The sequence below is a fragment of the Rissa tridactyla genome, chromosome 2, assembly GCF_028500815.1.
Source record: "Rissa tridactyla isolate bRisTri1 chromosome 2, bRisTri1.patW.cur.20221130, whole genome shotgun sequence".
Lineage (NCBI taxonomy): Eukaryota > Metazoa > Chordata > Aves > Charadriiformes > Laridae > Rissa > Rissa tridactyla.
The window spans coordinates 4,698,124-4,708,908 of NC_071467.1; the positions used below are offsets into that span (position 1 = coordinate 4,698,124).

Consider the following 10,785-nt stretch of genomic DNA (forward strand, 5'->3'; position numbering starts at 1 on the left):
GAGAGAACGGTTTCATTGCCAGACCTGCATCCAGTTACTCGTTTCTGAGATGTGTTCGTTACAAGAAAACGGCTTTGCGTTTGTGTTTGTTGCAGGCCCCTTCTAACTCGACTGAGTTACATGCCTATAATGCTGGAGTTCAGATGGGATGCTGGGGACTGGTAATTTATGCTGCTACTGCTGCCGTTTGTTCGGGTAAGAGACTCTGCACGACCAGACACCTCGTATACGTATTTGCAAGGGAAAAAAATAGTTTTGCTTCTGTGAGCATCCACCTCCTTGTTTGGGGCGAAGGATATTTTGGAAAAGCATTTCACATGGTCGTAAGGAGAGAGGCTTCTTTAAGAATAAATATTAAAAAATTCCTCTAAACGTAGAGGCGGAAATATGAACAGATCGGTTAAGTGGCATAAAGCACAAAATGATACCAAAGGATATTGAACAGCATTTAGCTAGTCATCAGGAAATTAAATTAAGCTTGTTAGAAGTTTCAAGCATATGTAAGAGGGCTTTTGCAAAGACTATTTTTAAAATCAAAATTATAAATACGTATTTCTGAAAGTCTCTTGCGTGCTTTCTAATAAAAAATAAACCGACTGCAGACATTTTAGGTTTGGAATATAGGCTCTGAAATTGAGAGCTTTTGCCAAGCTTAAATTCTGCCTTTTGCAGCGCGTGTGCAGGCACGTCTGCACCCATCAGTGTGGTGGGAACTGCCTCTTTGCTGAGACACGTCCAGTTGAAGTTCAGGTGGGCAGCTTGTTTCTGAACACAAACTGCAATGTGGCCATAAACATCAATTATCTGATCACTTTGTTTAGCAAATGGGCTCGCGTTAGAAACAGAATCTCCTCTCTGCTCAGAGTGTACCTGCATTGATAAAGTTAATAAACAGATAAAATTAATGAATGGAATGAGTGGACCATGATGCGTTTGAGTCTCAAAGCTCAAAGTTCTGCCTCAAGCTTGGAGCATGGTTTAGGCAAGTCTCTGAGCTCATTTGTTCCCCAGTTTCTGCAGTAGAAATACATCTTTTTCCCAATGAGCTGCGCCACTAAGACAAGCCAAATGTGCAGTGAACGCCCTCAATAGTGTATCAAGCCGTCATGGCCACCTCCAAAACTTCACCAAGTAAACTGATATTTATGTTTTGTTCTTCATCTCTGCAGCCTTGTTGCAGAAATATTTGGACAACTATGACCTTAGTATAAAAGTGATCTACATCCTGGGCACGCTGGGTTTTTCCCTTGGCACTGCAGTGATGGCTATGTTCCCCAACGTCTACGTCACCATGATAATGATCAGCACTATGGGAATAGTCTCTATGAGTATCTCCTACTGCCCCTACGCGCTTTTGGGACAATACCATGATATTAAACAGGTACGTGGAATGTTTTGAATATTGTAATCAAGGGAGAGCATTCACATTTGTCACCTGGTCTAGCGGGAGGTGTCCCTGCCCATGGCATTGGAACAAGATGGTGTTTAAGGTCCCTTCCAACCCAAACGGTTCTACGATCCTGTGATTTCTCTGAAGATCACAGTGGCAAAATGTATTTATTAAATCCCATTAATTGAGATACTTGCTTTGCTGGGATGTGTGCCAAAGCACAGGTTCGTCCTTGATAGTAAATAGCAAGAGCTGCCGCTTAAATCAGATGGTATTAGCATCGAGTTGGCTCAGTGGGGTCACGGCTGCTTTACCCTGTGCTGAGGTGTGAAAGGATTTGGGTGCATATGGTAGATGGAGAGAGATGAAATAATTATTGGAGTATTTATGATATACCTAGTTATTGCTACTGTTTGTGACGTGTTATGTTAGCATTACTCAGGTTCTTCGCAGTCTTAGATATTGAGGTGAGTCTGGAAATGCGGCTATAAATTCGGGGAGACGAAAGGCAAACTGATTCTGCTGGAAACAAGGACAGATTTACTCTCCCCTTTTTAGCACTGTTCCATTTGGATTACAGATTACAGGAGGATCATTTATTTTAGCATGTTTCTGCATTGGGATTGGGAGGGAGATTCCTTTTTATAATCATAAAAATAATTTCCACCAACTGTTTCATGTAAATTTGTTTTACAAAACCTAATCTTGGAGCCAATTCGTGTTTGAGAGTGCCCCAGTAAACATCTGCCTCTTGGTGTAAGACGAGGAGGCACTTGATAAGTAGATAAGTAGTTGTCTGGAGTACTGGGTCCAGTTCTGGGCTCCCCAGTTCAAGAGGGACAGGGAACTACTGGAGAGAGTCCAGTGGAGGGCTACGAAGATGACCAAGGGACTGGAGCACCTCCCTGATGAGGAAAGGCTGAGAGACCTGGGGCTGTTCAGCCTGGAGAAGAGAAGACAGAGGGGATCTCATCAATGCTGAGCAATATCTAAAGGGCGGGTGTCAAGAGGATGGGGCCAGACTCTTCTCAGTGGTGCCCAGTGACAGGACAAGGGGCAACGGGCACAAACTGGAACACAGGAAATTCCATCTCAGCATGAGGAGAATCTTCTTTCCTTTGAGGGTGGCAGAGCCCTGGCACAGGCTGCCCAGAGAGGTGGTGGAGTCTCCTTCTCTGGAGATCTTCCAAACCCACCTGGACTCGTTCCTGTGCAGCCTGCTCTGGGTGACCCTGCTTTGGCAGGGGGTTGGACTCAATCTCTGAGGGTCCCTTCCAACCCCTACCATTCTGGGATTCTGTGATAAGGAAGCTGTTGCTCTGGACTTGTATAGTCTTCATGATGCACAAGGATGGTGTGAAGTTGACCACATGGCTGAGAAACCAGAGGAAGATACTAGTGTTTGAATATTTGATTTCATCTGTTGTTTCACCTCCTAACGCATGTTTCTTCTCTTTTTCCAGTACATTCACCATAGCCCTGGGAATTCAAAGCGAGGATTTGGCATAGACTGCGCTATTCTGTCATGTCAGGTTTACATCTCCCAGATCCTGGTGGCCTCTGCGCTCGGTGGTGTGGTGGATGCGGTTGGCACAGTCAGAGTCATTCCCATGGTGGCTTCAGTGGGATCCTTCCTGGGTTTTTTGACAGCTACCTTCTTGGTGATTTACCCCGAAGTCAACGAAGAGCCAAAGGAAGAACAGAAAGGACTAGGTCCTCCGGAAACAACCGAGGGCAACGGCACGAGCGCCGAGAAGCCGACGGTGCTGAAGCTCACGCGTAAAGGAGCTGCCGCGGCGGAGCCGGAGAGCGAGTCAGCCGTGTGAGGCCATCGCTGCTTGTTCACCCACATTCCAGGGAGGGCAGGTGCAGGATCAAGGACTTTTTTCTTCCCCCCCCCCCCCCCGCCCCCAGGGAAAAAAAAAATTAGGATCTTCACTACTTGTAGCTAAAATTACAGAAGAAAAGTTTCCTGCAAAAGTGTAAATGAAATTCTGTAGTCCTTAATATAGGCTTGAACAGGTAGCTACGATGCTAATTGCTTTCTCTACAACTTAGAAATGTCATTTCTGAACACTTTTTTATTAAGAATACATTTAGGTTTCGAATAAGTTTTATTAATCTGCATGAGACTCACCGTGTATACAATTAGCAGTTAGAAAAATTAAGTTTTCGGCTGTTTTTAAACTAACTGAAAATGGAAGCTATCTCGACTTATAGTCTCTTGCTATTTTTTGTCTGAACATTTCAGATTCCACTGGTGTAATCAAATCCGTAGACATCTTGATCAACTTTTTTTTTTCAGCGGCATGACATTCTTGGTCTGACAGCTACAGTTCTTTAACGTTAATTTTAGACTTTATGATTTTGCTAGTGCAATTACTAGGGAATAGTTTTATTTGCAATTACTTTCGAGGTAAAAAAAAAAAAAAACCAAAAGCAAAAGCAATTACCGCGGTTTCTGAGAAACTGGCGTGAATCCTTTGAGAGTCATACTGTTCAACAGCTCCTCCCAAGTCTGCTGCGTGTCGGGAGAGGGTGACGCCGGGTGCCTGATGGGAACTGTAGGTGGAAGGAGCAGCAACTGGGAGAGGTGACCAGCACTGACAGGTTGGGTTTTTTTTTTATCACAAGTGCTGAATTTTTATGAATGTCGTTGGAATACGCTGTGACAATTTTTAGCTGGGAGTTTTGTGTGCTGGTGAACTTCGGGGTGGGGGGGTGGTTTCTTGGCATTTAAACCTGATCATCTCTGGATGAAGCTGCCGTGGAGAAAAGGCGTCTCTGGGGTCAGCTTCGTGGGGGGGGAGGGGGGTGGGCATGCGGATTCTCTTTCGTTAGGGAAAGGAAGTCATTGATTAATTGCACTTTTAATGATCCTTTAACCTCCTGGCTGGCAACGCAGCAGCCAAGGTAAAGGCACGGTGTCAGTACAACAAGGTAAACCGAAGGCCTACCTCCGTCACTTTATGGCATAGTCTGGGTGTATAAAAATCTGTGTCAGAAACAGTTTTTAGGCCTTAAAATGCAATCCACTAGCGTGTGTTGCTGTTCCGGTCCCCGCGTTGGAGGAATCGCAGGCTGGAGCTCTTCCGAGCTGCTGTCCCAATGTCATCGGCGCAACCTCCGTGCCCCCTGCCTCGATTCAGGACATAGCTGCAGCGCTAAGACGTTTTTCCGTGAAGAGCTTGGAAGAGTCGCGTTAACCCGATTTAAAATCCTGTTTTGGATGGCTAGGGGTGCGCCCCAGTCCGCGGGCAGCCAAAGCTCAGAGATCCAGCAGCCGTTTAAAGAAACTTTGGAAACCCAGCTTCCGTTTGTCGTCTCATAAGAAGTCTTTGTGATGCTTTTTGCTCTTTTCGCGTGGACCTCCGGGCTGCGGTCCATCCGTGCGCTAAACCAGACAAATCACAGCTCGTTGTCAGATTTCTGCTGCCTCCAACTTCTCGTACTACAGTACTTTAAAAACGCATGCGGAAAACCATGCTGCAATACAGTCATTCAAAAGAAGAGTATATATTTCAAAGTGAAAAGCAGTTCTTAACAAATTACTTGAATTGTCGATGTATTTAAGGAACGTGTGTGTGGGTGTATCTGAAGCTAACGCGTGAGTCTCGGCCAGCGTCATCGACGAAGTCCTGGCGGCGCACGCGGGTTTGAGCTGCCGGCTTTCGGTGGGTGCCCACGTCCTGGGCCGTCGCGGGTGACAATGTTGTTTTTTCAGGCTGCTGAAATCGCCACGCACTAAAGTACGTGTAATCGCACAGGACTTAGTTGGGTTTGTTGGTTTTTTTTTTTTCCAAGTGTCTCAAGGAAGCCTTTTTCTTTCTTTCTTTAAAGTGAATCTTCTTTTTTTTTTTTTTTATTTAGGACACATACTGTGAACTGTGTTCAGGCAGGGGAATAATACTACTGAAGAATATGAGACCTTATGGAAGAAATCAGTTGTCAGAAATACTTTAACTGAACTTCTGCCGTGAATCTTATCATCTCAGTTACATTTAATATATTCTGGTGATGTTCGTGTATAACAGAGATGAGTGTTGTATTTCACCCGATAACTGGCATTCGTATAAAACACACACTGAGTTAGACATTTTAAAGTGGCTTTAATATTTTATTTTTAAAGCTCCTTGAAGACCCCGCTTTTGGCTAAACGGACGCTGTCGAGTAACTCCTTATTTTAATCTCTATTTCTGGAAAGGTTCTTCTGCAAGTTTAAAAAACACCATCTTCTGGCCGGTGCCTTTTCCCCGCGAGCTTCCTGGATGCGGGTGGTTTCGAATCGCCGTTACTCCCCGTGGCACCTTCGAAAGCCGAGGTTTCTTTCGCAGCAGCAGCGAGCTGAGCGAGGTCAGGCCGCAAAGAGAAGCTGAAGCTCCCTCTCGCTTCACACCCAGCGGCGGGAACGCGAAGCCGTTTCGGGGTGAGCTCCCGCACGTTTATTCAGCTTTCTCAGTCAGGGGAAGGGTGAGGAAGGGAGGCAGGATGTTTGGAACCCGGAGGGTTTCAATCAAAAGCAGGGCAGGTCCGATTTTGTCCCAGCCAGCATTCGGCATAGCCTCATTTCTAAGAATTGGATGTTAAAATCCCTATTTGGAATTTGTTTGTGGAGCTGTTTCCTTACCGTTCGTAACGCACGAATACGCGCGCTGCCTTGTAGCAGGAAGCTCTATTTCACTCCCCTGCAAAGCCGAAGGAAATAATTATCCATTGTAAACGCGCCGAAGTGTTTGTAGTATTGCCAGAAGAATTAACTTGGGGGAGCCCCTGCCAACGTGTCTCCTCCTGTACCTCGGCCAGCCCGGGAAACCACCGCTGGCATCCACTCCGCTCGCCGTGAGGGCTCCCGAGAGCTTGTTCTTGAATTTGAGAGAGTTTTATTTCTGGCCCTAGCACTTCTCAGGGTGGAGTGGGCACTGATTTATTTCTGCACGTGTCCCTTACCTTATTTTTTGATGCAGAAATTGGTTTGGTTTTTTTTTTTTTTTGGTCACGATTGAAAGGTAAAAGCAGTAAGATTTGATGTGTTTGTTGCAGAAGTTGTGGGAAGAGAGAGTTTGAAGGGGCTTTATTTTATTCCCGGTGACAATAAGCATCATTTTTTGTCGGTCGGTATCGCTGTATGGTCAAATTCATCCCGCGTTCTCCATCCCTTTGGACCTTTCCTGCAGTTGGCCCGAGGTCGAGTGGTTTCGTTCTGTGTTGCTCTAGACTGTAATCAATTTTACCATCTTGCGCTGCAGTTCTGGTGCCGTGTAAACCTCGGACACGAGACCCCCGTTAGTGCTCGGACTCTCGAGTGCTGCAGTCGGGAAGCTGCACGTCTAGAAATATTTCACATCAGAGCAGAGAAGCTCCAGCTTTACCCGCTCGGAAAGGCGTAGCGTGGATTTGGCACCCTTGGGTTATTGCAAGTGTCCGGTCGGATCTGCGCGGTTCTTGAATGGCAATTTCAGACTCCAGAAGCAATAATTTCTTAGGAATGTTTTTCTTCCTGCTGGTTAGATGACTTTCATAGAGATTTATTACCTAAATAGCCTTTTAATAACACAAATCTGGTCGTTTGCTAGCGCTGGCAGTGAGCAGTTATGGAAAGATGAGGGCTGTTCATCATCAGAAGAGAGGAAGCCAGTAAATCCAGCGGAGGTTAGTGCTCCTTGAAACACACAATGTCCTTTTCCCCTTTCACTTGGAGCCTTTTTCTACACTATGAAATATTCCCGGCGCGGCAGCTGCGCACGGAGCCTCCCGCTTTTCTCGCCCGCGATGAAACAGCCTTGCGTGAGGTTTTCCACGGAGGCGTGGAAGCGAGGGCTGAGCCTTTCTCGTTCCTCTCCCGTCTGGTCTGAATCCCATCCCATGTCCCGTCCGTCTCCCCCCCACCCCCAGCACTTGGAATGACAGCGACAGTAATGAGTACCTCATTAAAAAACCTCAGTTCCATCGTTAGAAACGCGTCCGCCCGCCCTTGGTCTGTGGTGAGATGGCCTTCCTCCAATGTCCACCGTTAACGGCAGGATGTTCATGGCTACCAGTGAGGTCTCGTGGCCGTGTGCGTCGAGGCGACATTTACGAATAAAGTCACAGTTTTTTCCTGGGAGATCTCCCTCCATGTCTGGGCGGAAGGGGAGTTTTGGGGTGGGATCTCCCTTCCCAGAGGCATATGGCAGGGTCAGCGTTCGTTTTCGGTGGTCGCTCTTCAATAATTTTGCGTAGCCACCTCGCCGGGTTGTGCCACGCTCCGTCGGTCGGTCCCTGCAACCAACTGTAGGTCGGCCGCTGCGAGCTGGGGGTGTTTTTGGGGTGCGCGTGTGTGTGGCTGTGTGTATATAATAGACATTTATATACACGCTGCTCGGGCCAAAATATCTCCGGTGGTTGTGTGCTCATCGTCACTGTACTCAACAATACTTCAACTGAGTTCTTCCGCGTTTCCCTCAGGCGAGTCCGCTGCGAGACGAGCTCAGCTATAAATATGTATCTTATTTAAATGGATAAGTAAACTCCTGCATGATATTCCAAGCACATGTAGCAGCTTCGGCATCTGAAGTATCTATTGTGAAAGAGAAGTTGGTTTTATTTGCAGCTGTTTTGTCCTCGTTTTCCTTTCCGTAGGCCAAATAAATGTAACGAACACCAAATGTTGCACAGAAACGTTATTGGTGACTGTGTAGAAGAAATACCAAATTTTATTTTTCTTTGCAGAAACTTTATGGTTACAGAGAGTCCTCTAGCTGTTAATCCTTCCTTAAACGACAAAGCTGAACGTTTGTAAAGTGCATCGAAAAATGGTCATTTTCTGAAAAAGTTGGAGCTACCCAAAGTTTTCTGTTTCTCATGTTGCATCCGGAACGCGCCGTGGGCAGAGGCGAGCTGCCGAAGCTCGAATAGCAGACTGGTTTTCGAGGCCGAGCAGTCCCAGACAGTTCAAAAAATTGACTTAGATAATAACAAAAAGGCTCGATCGCCTTTTCCCAACGCCGCGCTGGCGTGTGCCGGGGCAGCGAGCTGCGCTCGTTACGACCCTCCAGTTTTTCCTGGCATTTAAATTAAGATCGGCTCCCGGAAAACCGATTTCATGTGGTTCCTTGACCCACGGGAGCGCGGCTCACCTGCCTTTCCGCCTCGCCTCCCCTCGCCCCGGCGGTGCCCAGGGGGGATAAATACCTTCCCCCCCCCAGCCCAGAAAAGACAGAGCACCTGGTGGAATTAAAAGGCTTTCGACGCCCTTGTGACCTGATGAATAAAGTTTTAGGGAAAACCTGGGACATGGTTCAATTTGACAGGCTCTGGCATGTTTTCTTCCTTAAATTGTGAAGTCGGGGGTGAAGCTGGAGGAGCGTTTCGCCAAACGAGGCGTCACCTCCCTTAGTCTGCACCGGCTCAGTCCTCGGCGGCAGCCGAATTGCAGTAAATAGCACCCCCCCCGCCCAAAAAAAAAAAAAAAAACACAACAGAAAGACTTTTCTCTCACCAAATTGGCAGTTCCTGACATTTTTTCTGATGTAACATGAACACTAAGCCCTTTTGGTAGCCAAATGACCAGCTTATTTTACAACGCCTCGTATTAATAGAAAGCTGCATATAGGCATCTCATAGTGGAAAAAAAAAAAAAAAAGGAAAAAAAGAAAAAAAAACAAGAGAATATTTAGTTCCTTTGTGAACTGGCCGTATGACAACTACTTTTTTATCAACTTATTAAGTTGGGGCACTATAATAGCTCTTGCTGAGTTTAGCAATGTTTATAAGCATGTGTTAAACACATAATGTTAAGTTTTATGAGGAAAAAGGGATAAAGAAAAGTAATGTCACAGATGAATGTTTGAGTGCGTAGACGGCAAAATGTATGTATGGTTTTTTATTTCTACACTGTTGAGCTTATTTTCTGTTTTAAGGTTAAACAAAAAAAAAAACAAAACAAAAGATTTGTTGCATGAGAACTGTTTTATTGTGTTCTGCACTTTCTGTTCTTTTTGTATAATCTTGATTCGTTTTTCATTTATGCATAGAAATGGAAAAAAAAATCAATTTAGAAATATTCTACTCCACGAGACATTGTGTTCTGATCCGTTGTTCTGAAGTTCGATCTTAATAAACATTTCAGTAAGAGTTGAGAGACACGAAGTCATTTCTGTGGGACACTTGCGGGATCCATCCGTCAGCCCTAATCCCCTTCCAGGAGAGGAGGAGGATGGAGCAGCCCTTCATGCGTCCCGGTGCTGCGGCAGGATACGGATTTGGGAGAGCCTTGGGAGGCAGAAACCTCCCTGGTGCTGGGGATCCTGATCCCCAGGGAGAAGGTGCTTCGCTGGGCTCGGGATACGGGAGACGCGACTCATCCCCCGGGAGCGGGACGCTGCCATCCCCAGCCGGGAGCAGCGGGGTGGGATCGGGGCTGGCTGGAGCGTGCCGAGGAAGGGGTGAGGCTGTTGTTCCCGTTAGACGCAGCCCTTAGGAAATAGCTCGCGGTGGCCTTGGAGTGGTTGGGAACAGCCCGGAGAGGAGCCTGTCCCAGCGCCACCCCCGCTTCCCAGCCTGGACCGAGGATGGAACAACCAGCAAACCAGTATCTGCCCCCCCAGCCCCAGTCTGCCCCAGTGGGGTCGGTCCCATCATCCCTCCGGTGTTGTGGCAGCCGGGGTGGCTCCTCTCCCATCCTGGTGGCACTGCGGTCCCCGTGTCCGTGGCCAGCCCTCAGCGCTGGAAGGGGAGGTGATGCCGCCTGCTGCCACGGGCTGTCGCGTGGTAGTGACAGCGGAAGCCCGAGGGCTGCGTGTCGCCACTGCTGCTGCTGGACGCGGGCTCTTCTGGGCCCGGCAGGATCAAGCCCCACCGTGCGCCCTGTGGGGCTGCCCCCACGCGGGCACCGAGGCAGAGCTGAGACCTCCCGCACGCCCAGGCCCCCACCGCCGCCCCCTCCCCAGCAGCCCCGGCCTCGCAGCGTGACACACTCGTGAGCACAGAGCTCACAGGGGACCTGGGATGGGCCCAGGGGGTGTCACCATCTCCCAGCTGAGGCCCATGCGCTGGGCAGGGGGGAGACACCTGCAAAGGAACCAGCTGCTGTGATCACAGAATCCCAGAATGGTGGGGGTTGGAAGGGACCTCTGGAGATCACCCAGTCCAACCCCCTGCCAGAGCAGGGTCACCCACAGCAGGCTGGACAAGAACGTGTCCAGGCGGGTTTGGAATGTCTCCAGAGAAGGAGACTCCACCACCTCTCTGGGCAGCCTGTGCCAGGGCTCTGCCACCCTCAAAGGAAAGGAAGTTTTTCCTCATGTTGAGATGGAATTTCCTGTGTTCCAGTTTGTGCCTGTTGCCCCTTGTCCTGTCACTGGGCACCACTGAAGAGTCTGGCCCCATCCTCTTGACACCCGCCCTTTAGATATTGC

General features: G+C 48.1%; 1 protein-coding gene across 6 annotated transcripts in view; it reads left to right on the forward strand.

Annotated features, from left to right (window-relative positions):
* SLC45A4 (solute carrier family 45 member 4) overlaps positions 1–9,495 on the forward strand; it is a 67,238-nt gene extending 57,743 nt beyond the window's left edge. For 5 of the 6 annotated variants that reach the window (XM_054190438.1, XM_054190442.1, XM_054190440.1 and 2 more), the window contains 3 exons: positions 96–195; positions 1,170–1,381; positions 2,854–6,449. In XM_054190438.1, coding sequence (XP_054046413.1) covers positions 96–195; positions 1,170–1,381; positions 2,854–3,216 — 675 coding nt within the window. In that variant the 3' untranslated portion in view covers positions 3,217–6,449. Of the gene's footprint in view, positions 1–95; positions 196–1,169; positions 1,382–2,853; positions 6,450–6,636 lie in introns of those variants that run through there. The other variant, XR_008464733.1, reaches the window with a different exon arrangement.
* The last annotated feature ends 1,290 nt before the right edge of the window (positions 9,496–10,785 follow it).